Here is a 14,052-nt window from a genome sequence, read left to right as displayed (position 1 = left end):
CCAGCTAACTCAGACCAGCCTCTGAAAAATTCATAGTATGCAAGCAGTGAAACCAGTGGTACCTGAGCACACAACACCAGCATCTTCATTGTGGCCACAATTGTGGATGCCCCAGCCGTTGTGTCTGCACCGGAAGATGGATGACTCCCAGCCTGCACAGTTCACATCGTCCAGGTAGATGCTGCCATTGCCTTGTCCAAAGGAGGCCCCTGATGTTGCAGAAACAGCATCTCCACATCCCAGCTGCCTGCACACCACCTGGGCATCGCTCAGGTCCCAGCCATCGTCACAGACAGTGCCCCGGCCCCCAGAGTGGGAAATCTCCACACGACCCTCGCAGCGGCTCCCGCCGTTCACCAGGCTGATGGTGGCACCTGGGAGAGAAGGAGGTGTGGAAAACGTGGGAAGAGATGTTAGCACAAAGGCATTTTCTCTTGCCACAGAGAAATCACTCTATGAATTTCAGGTCACCACAACTCCCAGTCTCAGCTGTATTATACTGCTTTTCCTGGCTTCTCCTCTCTTATGGAGAAAAGCAGACATCAAACTCTGAGGAACTACTTGATTCTGTAGAAAGCACCAGCCTGAAAAACCAGGAGAAATTCAGACCCACCTGAAGGAACGGAGATGGGGCTGAATGTGGTTGTGCTTGTGGCAGCTGTAGGGGAGGAAAAGAAAGAAGGAGGTGAGGCCTGTTGGATGAGGATCCACGCCTGCCTTTCTCCCAGTGCCGGGCACGTTGCTGGCAGCTTGGCACATGGGCAATGGAGAGCCCGGGGCTGTACGCGAAACAGTCCCCATGGTGGGATGCACCAAAAACACAATCCCACACCTAACCCCAGCCATGAAAGGTCACTTTCTGAATGAGTCCAAGCATGCAGGCAGTCAAACCAGTGGTACCTGAGCACACAACACCAGCATCTTCATTGTGGCCACAATTGTGGACACCCCAGCCATTGTGTCTGCACTGGAAGATGGATGACTCCCAGCCTGCACAGTTCACATCGTCCAGGTAGATGCTGCCACTGCCTTGTCCAAAGGAGGCCCCTGATGTTGCAGAAACAGCATCTCCACATCCCAGCTGCCTGCACACCACCTGGGCATCGCTCAGGTCCCAGCCATCGTCACAGACAGTGCCCCGGCCCCCAGAGTGGGAAATCTCCACACGACCCTCGCAGCGGCTCCCGCCGTTCACCAGGCTGATGGTGGCACCTGGGAAAGAAGGAGGCGTGGAAAACGTGGGAAGATGTTAGCAAAAAGGCATTTTCTCATGCCACAGAGAGAAATCACTCTGTGAATTTCAGGCCACCACAACTCCCAATCTCAGCTGTATTACACTGCTTTTCCTGCCCTCTCCTCTCCTATAGAGAAAACCGGACATCAAACTCTGAGGAACTACTTGTTTCTGTAAAAAGCACCAGCTAGAAAAACCAGGAGAAATTCAGACTCACCTGAGGGAATGGAGATGGGGCTCTCTGTAGTTATTCTTGCAGCATCTGTTGGGGAGGAAAGGAAAGAAAGAGGCAGGTGAGGCCTGTTGGATGGAGATCCATGTTTGCCTTTCTCCCAGTGCTGGGCACGTTGCTGCCAGCTTCGCACATGGGCAATGGAGAGCCTGGGGATGTCAGCAGAATGGTCTCTCAAGGAGGGACCAACCAAAAACATAATCCCCATCACACACCCATATCCAGCCAGGAGGAGACACTGCCTGAAAGAGTCCCAGCCTGCAGGCATCCATACCAGTGGTACCTGAGCACACAACACCAGCATCTTCACTGTGGCCACAATTGTGGATGCCCAAGCCACTGTGGCTGCACTTTAAGGTGGGTGATTCTGATACGATGCAGCTCTCAGTCTCAGCTGTATTCTGCTGTGCTTTTTCCAGGCACTGCTCTCCCTTAGAGGAGACTAAGCCCCAACCACTCAGGCACTAATTGTTTCTGCAGAAAGCACGAGCCAGAAAGCGCAGGAGAAATTCAGACCCACCTGAAGAATTAGAGATGAAGGGGTTGTCTGTAGTTATGTTGGCAGCATCTGTAGGGGAGGAAAAGAAAGAGGCAGGTAAGGCCTGTTGGATGAGGATCCAGGCCTGCCTTTCTCCCAGTGCTGGGCCCATTGCTGCCAGCTTGGCACATGGGCCATGGAGAGCCTGGGAGTGTCACCAGAATGGTCTCTCATGGTGGGATCAACCAAAAACATGACCCTGCCCTCATCCCCAACAAATCATCTAATTCCAGCTAACTCAGACCAGCCTCTGAAAAATTCATAGTATGCAAGCAGTGAAACCAGTGGTACCTGAGCACACAACACCAGCATCTTCATTGTGGCCACAATTGTGGACACCCCAGCCATTGTGTCTGCACTGGAAGATGGATGACTCCCAGCCTGCACAGTTCACATCGTCCAGGTAGATGCTGCCACTGCCTTGTCCAAAGGAGGCCCCTGATGTTGCAGAAACAGCATCTCCACATCCCAGCTGCCTGCACACCACCTGGGCATCGCTCAGGTCCCAGTCATCGTCACAGACAGTGCCCCGGCCCCCAGAGTGGGAAATCTCCACACGACCCTCGCAGCGGCTCCCGCCGTTCACCAGGCTGATGGTGGCACCTGGGAAAGAAGGTGGCGTGGAAAACGTGGGAAGATGTTAGCAAAAAGGCATTTTCTCATGCCACAGAGAGAAATCACTCTGTGAATTTCAGGCCACCACAACTCCCAATCTCAGCTGTATTACACTGCTTTTCCTGGCTTCTCCTCTCTTATGGAGAAAAGCAGACATCAAACTCTGAGGCACTAATTGTTTCTGCAAGAAGCAATGGCCAGAAAAACCAGGAGAAATTCAGACCCACCTGAAGGAACGGAGATGGGGCTGAATGTAGTTGTGCTTGTGGCAGCTGTAGGGGAGGAAAGGAAAGAAGGAGGTGAGGCCTGTTGGATGGAGATCCATGTTTGCCTTTCTCCCAGTGCTGGGCCCATTGCTGCCAGCTTGGCACACGGGCCATGGAGAGCCTGGGAGTGTCACCAGAATGGTCTCTCATGGTGGGATCAACCAAAAACATGACCCTGCCATCATCCCCAACAAATCATCTAATTCCAGCTAACTCAGACCAGCCTCTGAAAAATTCATAGTATGCAAGCAGTGAAACCAGTGGTACCTGAGCACACAACACCAGCATCTTCATTGTGGCCACAATTGTGGACTCCCCAGCCGTTGTGTCTGCACTGGAAGATGGATGACTCCCAGCCTGCACAGTTCACATCGTCCAGGTAGATGCTGCCATTGCCTTGTCCAAAGGAGGCCCCTGATGTTGCAGAAACAGCATCTCCACATCCCAGCTGCCTGCACACCACCTGGGCATCGCTCAGGTCCCAGCCATCGTCACAGACAGTGCCCCGGCCCCCAGAGTGGGAAATCTCCACACGACCCTCGCAGCGGCTCCCGCCGTTCACCAGGCTGATGGTGGCACCTGGGAGAGAAGGAGGTGTGGAAAACGTGGGAAGAGATGTTAGCACAAAGGCATTTTCTCTTGCCACAGAGAAATCACTCTATGAATTTCAGGTCACCACAACTCCCAGTCTCAGCTGTATTATACTGCTTTTCCTGGCTTCTCCTCTCTTATGGAGAAAAGCAGACATCAAACTCTGAGGAACTACTTGATTCTGTAGAAAGCACCAGCCAGAAAAACCAGGAGAAATTCAGACCCACCTGAAGGAACGGAGATGGGGCTGAATGTGGTTGTGCTTGTGGCAGCTGTAGGGGAGGAAAAGAAAGAAGGAGGTGAGGCCTGTTGGATGAGGATCCACGCCTGCCTTTCTCCCAGTGCCAGGCACGTTGCTGGCAGCTTGGCACACGGGCAATGGAGAGCCCGGGGCTGTACGCGAAACAGTCCCCATGGTGGGATGCACCAAAAACACAATCCCACACCTAACCCCAGCCATGAAAGGTCACTTTCTGAATGAGTCCAAGCATGCAGGCAGTCAAACCAGTGGTACCTGAGCACACAACACCAGCATCTTCACTGTGGCCACAGTTGTGGACACCCCAGCCATTGTGTCTGCACTGGAAGATGGATGACTCCCAGCCTGCACAGTTCACATCGTCCAGGTAGATGCTGCCACTGCCTTGTCCAAAGGAGGCCCCTGATGTTGCAGAAACAGCATCTCCACATCCCAGCTGCCTGCACACCACCTGGGCATCGCTCAGGTCCCAGCCATCGTCACAGACAGTGCCCCGGCCCCCAGAGTGGGAAATCTCCACACGACCCTCGCAGCGGCTCCCGCCGTTCACCAGGCTGATGGTGGCACCTGGGAGAGAAGGAGGTGTGGAAAACGTGGGAAGAGGTTTTAGCACAAAGGCATTTTCTCTTGCCACAGAGAAATCACTCTATGAATTTCAGGTCACCACAACTCCCAATCTCAGCTGTATTATACTGCTTTTCCTGGCTTCTCCTCTCTTATGGAGAAAAGCAGACATCAAACTCTGAGGCACTAATTGTTTCTGCAAGAAGCAATGGCCAGAAAAACCAGGAGAAATTCAGACCCACCTGAAGGAACGGAGATGGGGCTGAATGTAGTTGTGCTTGTGGCAGCTGTAGGGGAGGAAAGGAAAGAAGGTGGTGAGGCCTGTTGGATGGAGATCCATGTTTGCCTTTCTCCCAGTGCTGGGCCCATTGCTGCCAGCTTGGCACACGGGCCATGGAGAGCCTGGGAGTGTCACCAGAATGGTCTCTCATGGTGGGATCAACCAAAACCATGACCCTGCCATCATCCCCAACAAATCATCTAATTCCAGCTAACTCAGACCAGCCTCTGAAAAATTCATAGTATGCAAGCAGTGAAACCAGTGGTACCTGAGCACACAACACCAGCATCTTCATTGTGGCCACAATTGTGGACTCCCCAGCCGTTGTGTCTGCACCGGAAGATGGATGACTCCCAGCCTGCACAGTTCACATCGTCCAGGTAGATGCTGCCATTGCCTTGTCCAAAGGAGGCCCCTGATGTTGCAGAAACAGCATCTCCACATCCCAGCTGCCTGCACACCACCTGGGCATCGCTCAGGTCCCAGCCATCGTCACAGACAGTGCCCCGGCCCCCAGAGTGGGAAATCTCCACACGACCCTCGCAGCGGCTCCCGCCGTTCACCAGGCTGATGGTGGCACCTGGGAGAGAAGGAGGTGTGGAAAACTTGGGAAGAGATGTTAGCACAAAGGCATTTTCTCTTGCCACAGAGAAATCACTCTATGAATTTCAGGTCACCACAACTCCCAGTCTCAGCTGTATTATACTGCTTTTCCTGGCTTCTCCTCTCTTATGGAGAAAAGCAGACATCAAACTCTGAGGAACTACTTGATTCTGTAGAAAGCACCAGCCTGAAAAACCAGGAGAAATTCAGACCCACCTGAAGGAACGGAGATGGGGCTGAATGTGGTTGTGCTTGTGGCAGCTGTAGGGGAGGAAAAGAAAGAAGGAGGTGAGGCCTGTTGGATGAGGATCCACGCCTGCCTTTCTCCCAGTGCCGGGCACGTTGCTGGCAGCTTGGCACATGGGCAATGGAGAGCCCGGGGCTGTACGCGAAACAGTCCCCATGGTGGGATGCACCAAAAACACAATCCCACACCTAACCCCAGCCATGAAAGGTCACTTTCTGAATGAGTCCAAGCATGCAGGCAGTCAAACCAGTGGTACCTGAGCACACAACACCAGCATCTTCATTGTGGCCACAATTGTGGACACCCCAGCCATTGTGTCTGCACTGGAAGATGGATGACTCCCAGCCTGCACAGTTCACATCGTCCAGGTAGATGCTGCCATTGCCTTGTCCAAAGGAGGCCCCTGATGTTGCAGAAACAGCATCTCCACATCCCAGCTGCCTGCACACCACCTGGGCATCGCTCAGGTCCCAGCCATCGTCACAGACAGTGCCCCGGCCCCCAGAGTGGGAAATCTCCACACGACCCTCGCAGCGGCTCCCGCCGTTCACCAGGCTGATGGTGGCACCTGGGAAAGAAGGAGGCGTGGAAAACGTGGGAAGATGTTAGCAAAAAGGCATTTTCTCATGCCACAGAGAGAAATCACTCTGTGAATTTCAGGCCACCACAACTCCCAATCTCAGCTGTATTACACTGCTTTTCCTGCCCTCTCCTCTCCTATAGAGAAAACCGGACATCAAACTCTGAGGAACTACTTGTTTCTGTAAAAAGCACCAGCTAGAAAAACCAGGAGAAATTCAGACTCACCTGAGGGAATGGAGATGGGGCTCTCTGTAGTTATTCTTGCAGCATCTGTTGGGGAGGAAAGGAAAGAAAGAGGCAGGTGAGGCCTGTTGGATGGAGATCCATGTTTGCCGTTCTCCCAGTGCTGGGCACGTTGCTGCCAGCTTCGCACATGGGCAATGGAGAGCCTGGGGATGTCAGCAGAATGGTCTCTCAAGGAGGGACCAACCAAAAACATAATCCCCATCACACACCCATATCCAGCCAGGAGGAGACACTGCCTGAAAGAGTCCCAGCCTGCAGGCATCCATACCAGTGGTACCTGAGCACACAACACCAGCATCTTCACTGTGGCCACAATTGTGGATGCCCAAGCCACTGTGGCTGCACTTTAAGGTGGGTGATTCTGATACGATGCAGCTCTCAGTCTCAGCTGTATTCTGCTGTGCTTTTTCCAGGCACTGCTCTCCCTTAGAGGAGACTAAGCCCCAACCACTCAGGCACTAATTGTTTCTGCAGAAAGCACGAGCCAGAAAGCGCAGGAGAAATTCAGACCCACCTGAAGAATTAGAGATGAAGGGGTTGTCTGTAGTTATGTTGGCAGCATCTGTAGGGGAGGAAAAGAAAGAGGCAGGTAAGGCCTGTTGGATGAGGATCCAGGCCTGCCTTTCTCCCAGTGCTGGGCCCATTGCTGCCAGCTTGGCACATGGGCCATGGAGAGCCTGGGAGTGTCACCAGAATGGTCTCTCATGGTGGGATCAACCAAAAACATGACCCTGCCCTCATCCCCAACAAATCATCTAATTCCAGCTAACTCAGACCAGCCTCTGAAAAATTCATAGTATGCAAGCAGTGAAACCAGTGGTACCTGAGCACACAACACCAGCATCTTCATTGTGGCCACAATTGTGGACGCCCCAGCCGTTGTGTCTGCACTGGAAGATGGATGACTCCCAGCCTGCACAGTTCACATCGTCCAGGTAGATGCTGCCATTGCCTTGTCCAAAGGAGGCCCCTGATGTTGCAGAAACAGCATCTCCACATCCCAGCTGCCTGCACACCACCTGGGCATCGCTCAGGTCCCAGCCATCGTCACAGACAGTGCCCCGGCCCCCAGAGTGGGAAATCTCCACACGACCCTCGCAGCGGCTCCCGCCGTTCACCAGGCTGATGGTGGCACCTGGGAGAGAAGGAGGTGTGGAAAACGTGGGAAGAGATGTTAGCACAAAGGCATTTTCTCTTGCCACAGAGAAATCACTCTATGAATTTCAGGTCACCACAACTCCCAGTCTCAGCTGTATTATACTGCTTTTCCTGGCTTCTCCTCTCTTATGGAGAAAAGCAGACATCAAACTCTGAGGAACTACTTGATTCTGTAGAAAGCACCAGCCTGAAAAACCAGGAGAAATTCAGACCCACCTGAAGGAACGGAGATGGGGCTGAATGTGGTTGTGCTTGTGGCAGCTGTAGGGGAGGAAAAGAAAGAAGGAGGTGAGGCCTGTTGGATGAGGATCCACGCCTGCCTTTCTCCCAGTGCCGGGCACGTTGCTGGCAGCTTGGCACATGGGCAATGGAGAGCCCGGGGCTGTACGCGAAACAGTCCCCATGGTGGGATGCACCAAAAACACAATCCCACACCTAACCCCAGCCATGAAAGGTCACTTTCTGAATGAGTCCAAGCATGCAGGCAGTCAAACCAGTGGTACCTGAGCACACAACACCAGCATCTTCATTGTGGCCACAATTGTGGACACCCCAGCCATTGTGTCTGCACTGGAAGATGGATGACTCCCAGCCTGCACAGTTCACATCGTCCAGGTAGATGCTGCCACTGCCTTGTCCAAAGGAGGCCCCTGATGTTGCAGAAACAGCATCTCCACATCCCAGCTGCCTGCACACCACCTGGGCATCGCTCAGGTCCCAGCCATCGTCACAGACAGTGCCCCGGCCCCCAGAGTGGGAAATCTCCACACGACCCTCGCAGCGGCTCCCGCCGTTCACCAGGCTGATGGTGGCACCTGGGAAAGAAGGAGGCGTGGAAAACGTGGGAAGATGTTAGCAAAAAGGCATTTTCTCATGCCACAGAGAGAAATCACTCTGTGAATTTCAGGCCACCACAACTCCCAATCTCAGCTGTATTACACTGCTTTTCCTGCCCTCTCCTCTCCTATAGAGAAAACCGGACATCAAACTCTGAGGAACTACTTGTTTCTGTAAAAAGCACCAGCTAGAAAAACCAGGAGAAATTCAGACTCACCTGAGGGAATGGAGATGGGGCTCTCTGTAGTTATTCTTGCAGCATCTGTTGGGGAGGAAAGGAAAGAAAGAGGCAGGTGAGGCCTGTTGGATGGAGATCCATGTTTGCCTTTCTCCCAGTGCTGGGCACGTTGCTGCCAGCTTCGCACATGGGCAATGGAGAGCCTGGGGATGTCAGCAGAATGGTCTCTCAAGGAGGGACCAACCAAAAACATAATCCCCATCACACACCCATATCCAGCCAGGAGGAGACACTGCCTGAAAGAGTCCCAGCCTGCAGGCATCCATACCAGTGGTACCTGAGCACACAACACCAGCATCTTCACTGTGGCCACAATTGTGGATGCCCAAGCCACTGTGGCTGCACTTTAAGGTGGGTGATTCTGATACGATGCAGCTCTCAGTCTCAGCTGTATTCTGCTGTGCTTTTTCCAGGCACTGCTCTCCCTTAGAGGAGACTAAGCCCCAACCACTCAGGCACTAATTGTTTCTGCAGAAAGCACGAGCCAGAAAGCGCAGGAGAAATTCAGACCCACCTGAAGAATTAGAGATGAAGGGGTTGTCTGTAGTTATGTTGGCAGCATCTGTAGGGGAGGAAAAGAAAGAGGCAGGTAAGGCCTGTTGGATGAGGATCCAGGCCTGCCTTTCTCCCAGTGCTGGGCCCATTGCTGCCAGCTTGGCACATGGGCCATGGAGAGCCTGGGAGTGTCACCAGAATGGTCTCTCATGGTGGGATCAACCAAAAACATGACCCTGCCCTCATCCCCAACAAATCATCTAATTCCAGCTAACTCAGACCAGCCTCTGAAAAATTCATAGTATGCAAGCAGTGAAACCAGTGGTACCTGAGCACACAACACCAGCATCTTCATTGTGGCCACAATTGTGGATGCCCCAGCCGTTGTGTCTGCACCGGAAGATGGATGACTCCCAGCCTGCACAGTTCACATCGTCCAGGTAGATGCTGCCATTGCCTTGTCCAAAGGAGGCCCCTGATGTTGCAGAAACAGCATCTCCACATCCCAGCTGCCTGCACACCACCTGGGCATCGCTCAGGTCCCAGCCATCGTCACAGACAGTGCCCCGGCCCCCAGAGTGGGAAATCTCCACACGACCCTCGCAGCGGCTCCCGCCGTTCACCAGGCTGATGGTGGCACCTGGGAGAGAAGGAGGTGTGGAAAACGTGGGAAGAGATGTTAGCACAAAGGCATTTTCTCTTGCCACAGAGAAATCACTCTATGAATTTCAGGTCACCACAACTCCCAGTCTCAGCTGTATTATACTGCTTTTCCTGGCTTCTCCTCTCTTATGGAGAAAAGCAGACATCAAACTCTGAGGAACTACTTGATTCTGTAGAAAGCACCAGCCTGAAAAACCAGGAGAAATTCAGACCCACCTGAAGGAACGGAGATGGGGCTGAATGTGGTTGTGCTTGTGGCAGCTGTAGGGGAGGAAAAGAAAGAAGGAGGTGAGGCCTGTTGGATGAGGATCCACGCCTGCCTTTCTCCCAGTGCCGGGCACGTTGCTGGCAGCTTGGCACATGGGCAATGGAGAGCCCGGGGCTGTACGCGAAACAGTCCCCATGGTGGGATGCACCAAAAACACAATCCCACACCTAACCCCAGCCATGAAAGGTCACTTTCTGAATGAGTCCAAGCATGCAGGCAGTCAAACCAGTGGTACCTGAGCACACAACACCAGCATCTTCATTGTGGCCACAATTGTGGACACCCCAGCCATTGTGTCTGCACTGGAAGATGGATGACTCCCAGCCTGCACAGTTCACATCGTCCAGGTAGATGCTGCCACTGCCTTGTCCAAAGGAGGCCCCTGATGTTGCAGAAACAGCATCTCCACATCCCAGCTGCCTGCACACCACCTGGGCATCGCTCAGGTCCCAGCCATCGTCACAGACAGTGCCCCGGCCCCCAGAGTGGGAAATCTCCACACGACCCTCGCAGCGGCTCCCGCCGTTCACCAGGCTGATGGTGGCACCTGGGAAAGAAGGAGGCGTGGACAACGTGGGATGATGTTAGCAAAAAGGCATTTTCTCATGCCACAGAGAGAAATCACTCTGTGAATTTCAGGCCACCACAACTCCCAATCTCAGCTGTATTACACTGCTTTTCCTGCCTTCTCGTCTCTTATGGAGAAAAGCAGACATCAAACTCTGAGGCACTAATTGTTTCTGCAAGAAGCAATGGCCAGAAAAAACAGGAGAAATTCAGACCCACCTGAAGGAACGGAGATGGGGCTGAATGTAGTTGTGCTTGTGGCAGCTGTAGGGGAGGAAAGGAAAGAAGGTGGTGAGGCCTGTTGGATGGAGATCCATGTTTGCCTTTCTCCCAGTGCTGGGCCCATTGCTGCCAGCTTGGCACACGGGCCATGGAGAGCCTGGGAGTGTCACCAGAATGGTCTCTCATGGTGGGATCAACCAAAAACATGACCCTGCCATCATCCCCAACAAATCATCTAATTCCAGCTAACTCAGACCAGCCTCTGAAAAATTCATAGTATGCAAGCAGTGAAACCAGTGGTACCTGAGCACACAACACCAGCATCTTCATTGTGGCCACAATTGTGGATGCCCCAGCCGTTGTGTCTGCACCGGAAGATGGATGACTCCCAGCCTGCACAGTTCACATCGTCCAGGTAGATGCTGCCATTGCCTTGTCCAAAGGAGGCCCCTGATGTTGCAGAAACAGCATCTCCACATCCCAGCTGCCTGCACACCACCTGGGCATCGCTCAGGTCCCAGCCATCATCACAGACAGTGCCCCGGCCCCCAGAGTGGGAAATCTCCACACGACCCTCGCAGCGGCTCCCGCCGTTCACCAGGCTGATGGTGGCACCTGGGAGAGAAGGAGGTGTGGAAAACGTGGGAAGAGATGTTAGCACAAAGGCATTTTCTCTTGCCACAGAGAAATCACTCTATGAATTTCAGGTCACCACAACTCCCAGTCTCAGCTGTATTATACTGCTTTTCCTGGCTTCTCCTCTCTTATGGAGAAAAGCAGACATCAAACTCTGAGGAACTACTTGATTCTGTAGAAAGCACCAGCCTGAAAAACCAGGAGAAATTCAGACCCACCTGAAGGAACGGAGATGGGGCTGAATGTGGTTGTGCTTGTGGCAGCTGTAGGGGAGGAAAAGAAAGAAGGAGGTGAGGCCTGTTGGATGAGGATCCACGCCTGCCTTTCTCCCAGTGCCGGGCACGTTGCTGGCAGCTTGGCACATGGGCAATGGAGAGCCCGGGGCTGTACGCGAAACAGTCCCCATGGTGGGATGCACCAAAAACACAATCCCACACCTAACCCCAGCCATGAAAGGTCACTTTCTGAATGAGTCCAAGCATGCAGGCAGTCAAACCAGTGGTACCTGAGCACACAACACCAGCATCTTCATTGTGGCCACAATTGTGGACACCCCAGCCATTGTGTCTGCACTGGAAGATGGATGACTCCCAGCCTGCACAGTTCACATCGTCCAGGTAGATGCTGCCACTGCCTTGTCCAAAGGAGGCCCCTGATGTTGCAGAAACAGCATCTCCACATCCCAGCTGCCTGCACACCACCTGGGCATCGCTCAGGTCCCAGCCATCGTCACAGACAGTGCCCCGGCCCCCAGAGTGGGAAATCTCCACACGACCCTCGCAGCGGCTCCCGCCGTTCACCAGGCTGATGGTGGCACCTGGGAAAGAAGGAGGCGTGGAAAACGTGGGATGATGTTAGCAAAAAGGCATTTTCTCATGCCACAGAGAGAAATCACTCTGTGAATTTCAGGCCACCACAACTCCCAATCTCAGCTGTATTACACTGCTTTTCCTGCCTTCTCGTCTCTTATGGAGAAAAGCAGACATCAAACTCTGAGGCACTAATTGTTTCTGCAAGAAGCAATGGCCAGAAAAACCAGGAGAAATTCAGACCCACCTGAAGGAACGGAGATGGGGCTGAATGTAGTTGTGCTTGTGGCAGCTGTAGGGGAGGAAAGGAAAGAAGGTGGTGAGGCCTGTTGGATGGAGATCCATGTTTGCCTTTCTCCCAGTGCTGGGCCCATTGCTGCCAGCTTGGCACACGGGCCATGGAGAGCCTGGGAGTGTCACCAGAATGGTCTCTCATGGTGGGATCAACCAAAAACATGACCCTGCCATCATCCCCAACAAATCATCTAATTCCAGCTAACTCAGACCAGCCTCTGAAAAATTCATAGTATGCAAGCAGTGAAACCAGTGGTACCTGAGCACACAACACCAGCATCTTCATTGTGGCCACAATTGTGGACGCCCCAGCCGTTGTGTCTGCACTGGAAGATGGATGACTCCCAGCCTGCACAGTTCACATCGTCCAGGTAGATGCTGCCATTGCCTTGTCCAAAGGAGGCCCCTGATGTTGCAGAAACAGCATCTCCACATCCCAGCTGCCTGCACACCACCTGGGCATCGCTCAGGTCCCAGCCATCGTCACAGACAGTGCCCCGGCCCCCAGAGTGGGAAATCTCCACACGACCCTCGCAGCGGCTCCCGCCGTTCACCAGGCTGATGGTGGCACCTGGGAGAGAAGGAGGTGTGGAAAACGTGGGAAGAGGTTTTAGCACAAAGGCATTTTCTCTTGCCACAGAGAAATCACTCTGAATTTCAGGTCACCACAACTCCCGGTCTCAGCTGTATTATACTGCTTTTCCTGGCTTCTCCTCTCTTATGGAGAAAAGCAGACATCAAACTCTGAGGAACTACTTGATTCTGTAGAAAGCACCAGCCTGAAAAACCAGGAGAAATTCAGACCCACCTGAAGGAACGGAGATGGGGCTGAATGTGGTTGTGCTTGTGGCAGCTGTAGGGGAGGAAAAGAAAGAAGGAGGTGAGGCCTGTTGGATGAGGATCCACGCCTGCCTTTCTCCCAGTGCCGGGCACGTTGCTGGCAGCTTGGCACATGGGCAATGGAGAGCCCGGGGCTGTACGCGAAACAGTCCCCATGGTGGGATGCACCAAAAACACAATCCCACACCTAACCCCAGCCATGAAAGGTCACTTTCTGAATGAGTCCAAGCATGCAGGCAGTCAAACCAGTGGTACCTGAGCACACAACACCAGCATCTTCATTGTGGCCACAATTGTGGACACCCCAGCCATTGTGTCTGCACTGGAAGATGGATGACTCCCAGCCTGCACAGTTCACATCGTCCAGGTAGATGCTGCCACTGCCTTGTCCAAAGGAGGCCCCTGATGTTGCAGAAACAGCATCTCCACATCCCAGCTGCCTGCACACCACCTGGGCATCGCTCAGGTCCCAGTCATCGTCACAGACAGTGCCCCGGCCCCCAGAGTGGGAAATCTCCACACGACCCTCGCAGCGGCTCCCGCCGTTCACCAGGCTGATGGTGGCACCTGGGAAAGAAGGTGGCGTGGAAAACGTGGGAAGATGTTAGCAAAAAGGCATTTTCTCATGCCACAGAGAGAAATCACTCTGTGAATTTCAGGCCACCACAACTCCCAATCTCAGCTGTATTACACTGCTTTTCCTGGCTTCTCCTCTCTTATGGAGAAAAGCAGACATCAAACTCTGAGGCACTAATTGTTTCTGCAAGA

General features: G+C 53.3%; 1 protein-coding gene across 1 annotated transcript in view; it reads right to left on the bottom strand.

Moving 5' to 3' along the window:
* The window catches only part of DMBT1 (deleted in malignant brain tumors 1), a 58,385-nt gene that overhangs the window by 39,975 nt on the left and 4,358 nt on the right, over positions 1-14,052 (bottom strand). The window contains 16 exon segments of the mRNA XM_058810989.1: positions 46-453; positions 884-1,245; positions 1,452-1,496; positions 2,296-2,686; positions 3,136-3,543; positions 3,974-4,346; positions 4,817-5,238; positions 5,669-6,076; positions 7,064-7,392; positions 7,910-8,309; positions 9,297-9,704; positions 10,135-10,542; positions 10,992-11,399; positions 11,830-12,237; positions 12,687-13,015; positions 13,519-13,930. Coding sequence (XP_058666972.1) covers positions 46-453; positions 884-1,245; positions 1,452-1,496; positions 2,296-2,686; positions 3,136-3,543; positions 3,974-4,346; positions 4,817-5,238; positions 5,669-6,076; positions 7,064-7,392; positions 7,910-8,309; positions 9,297-9,704; positions 10,135-10,542; positions 10,992-11,399; positions 11,830-12,237; positions 12,687-13,015; positions 13,519-13,930 — 5,919 coding nt within the window.

This window comes from Ammospiza caudacuta, chromosome 9, assembly GCF_027887145.1.
Source record: "Ammospiza caudacuta isolate bAmmCau1 chromosome 9, bAmmCau1.pri, whole genome shotgun sequence".
NCBI classification, from domain to species: Eukaryota; Metazoa; Chordata; class Aves; order Passeriformes; family Passerellidae; genus Ammospiza; species Ammospiza caudacuta.
The sequence above is the reverse complement of the archived record's forward strand: the minus strand, read 5'-3'. Positions and strand labels throughout refer to the sequence as shown.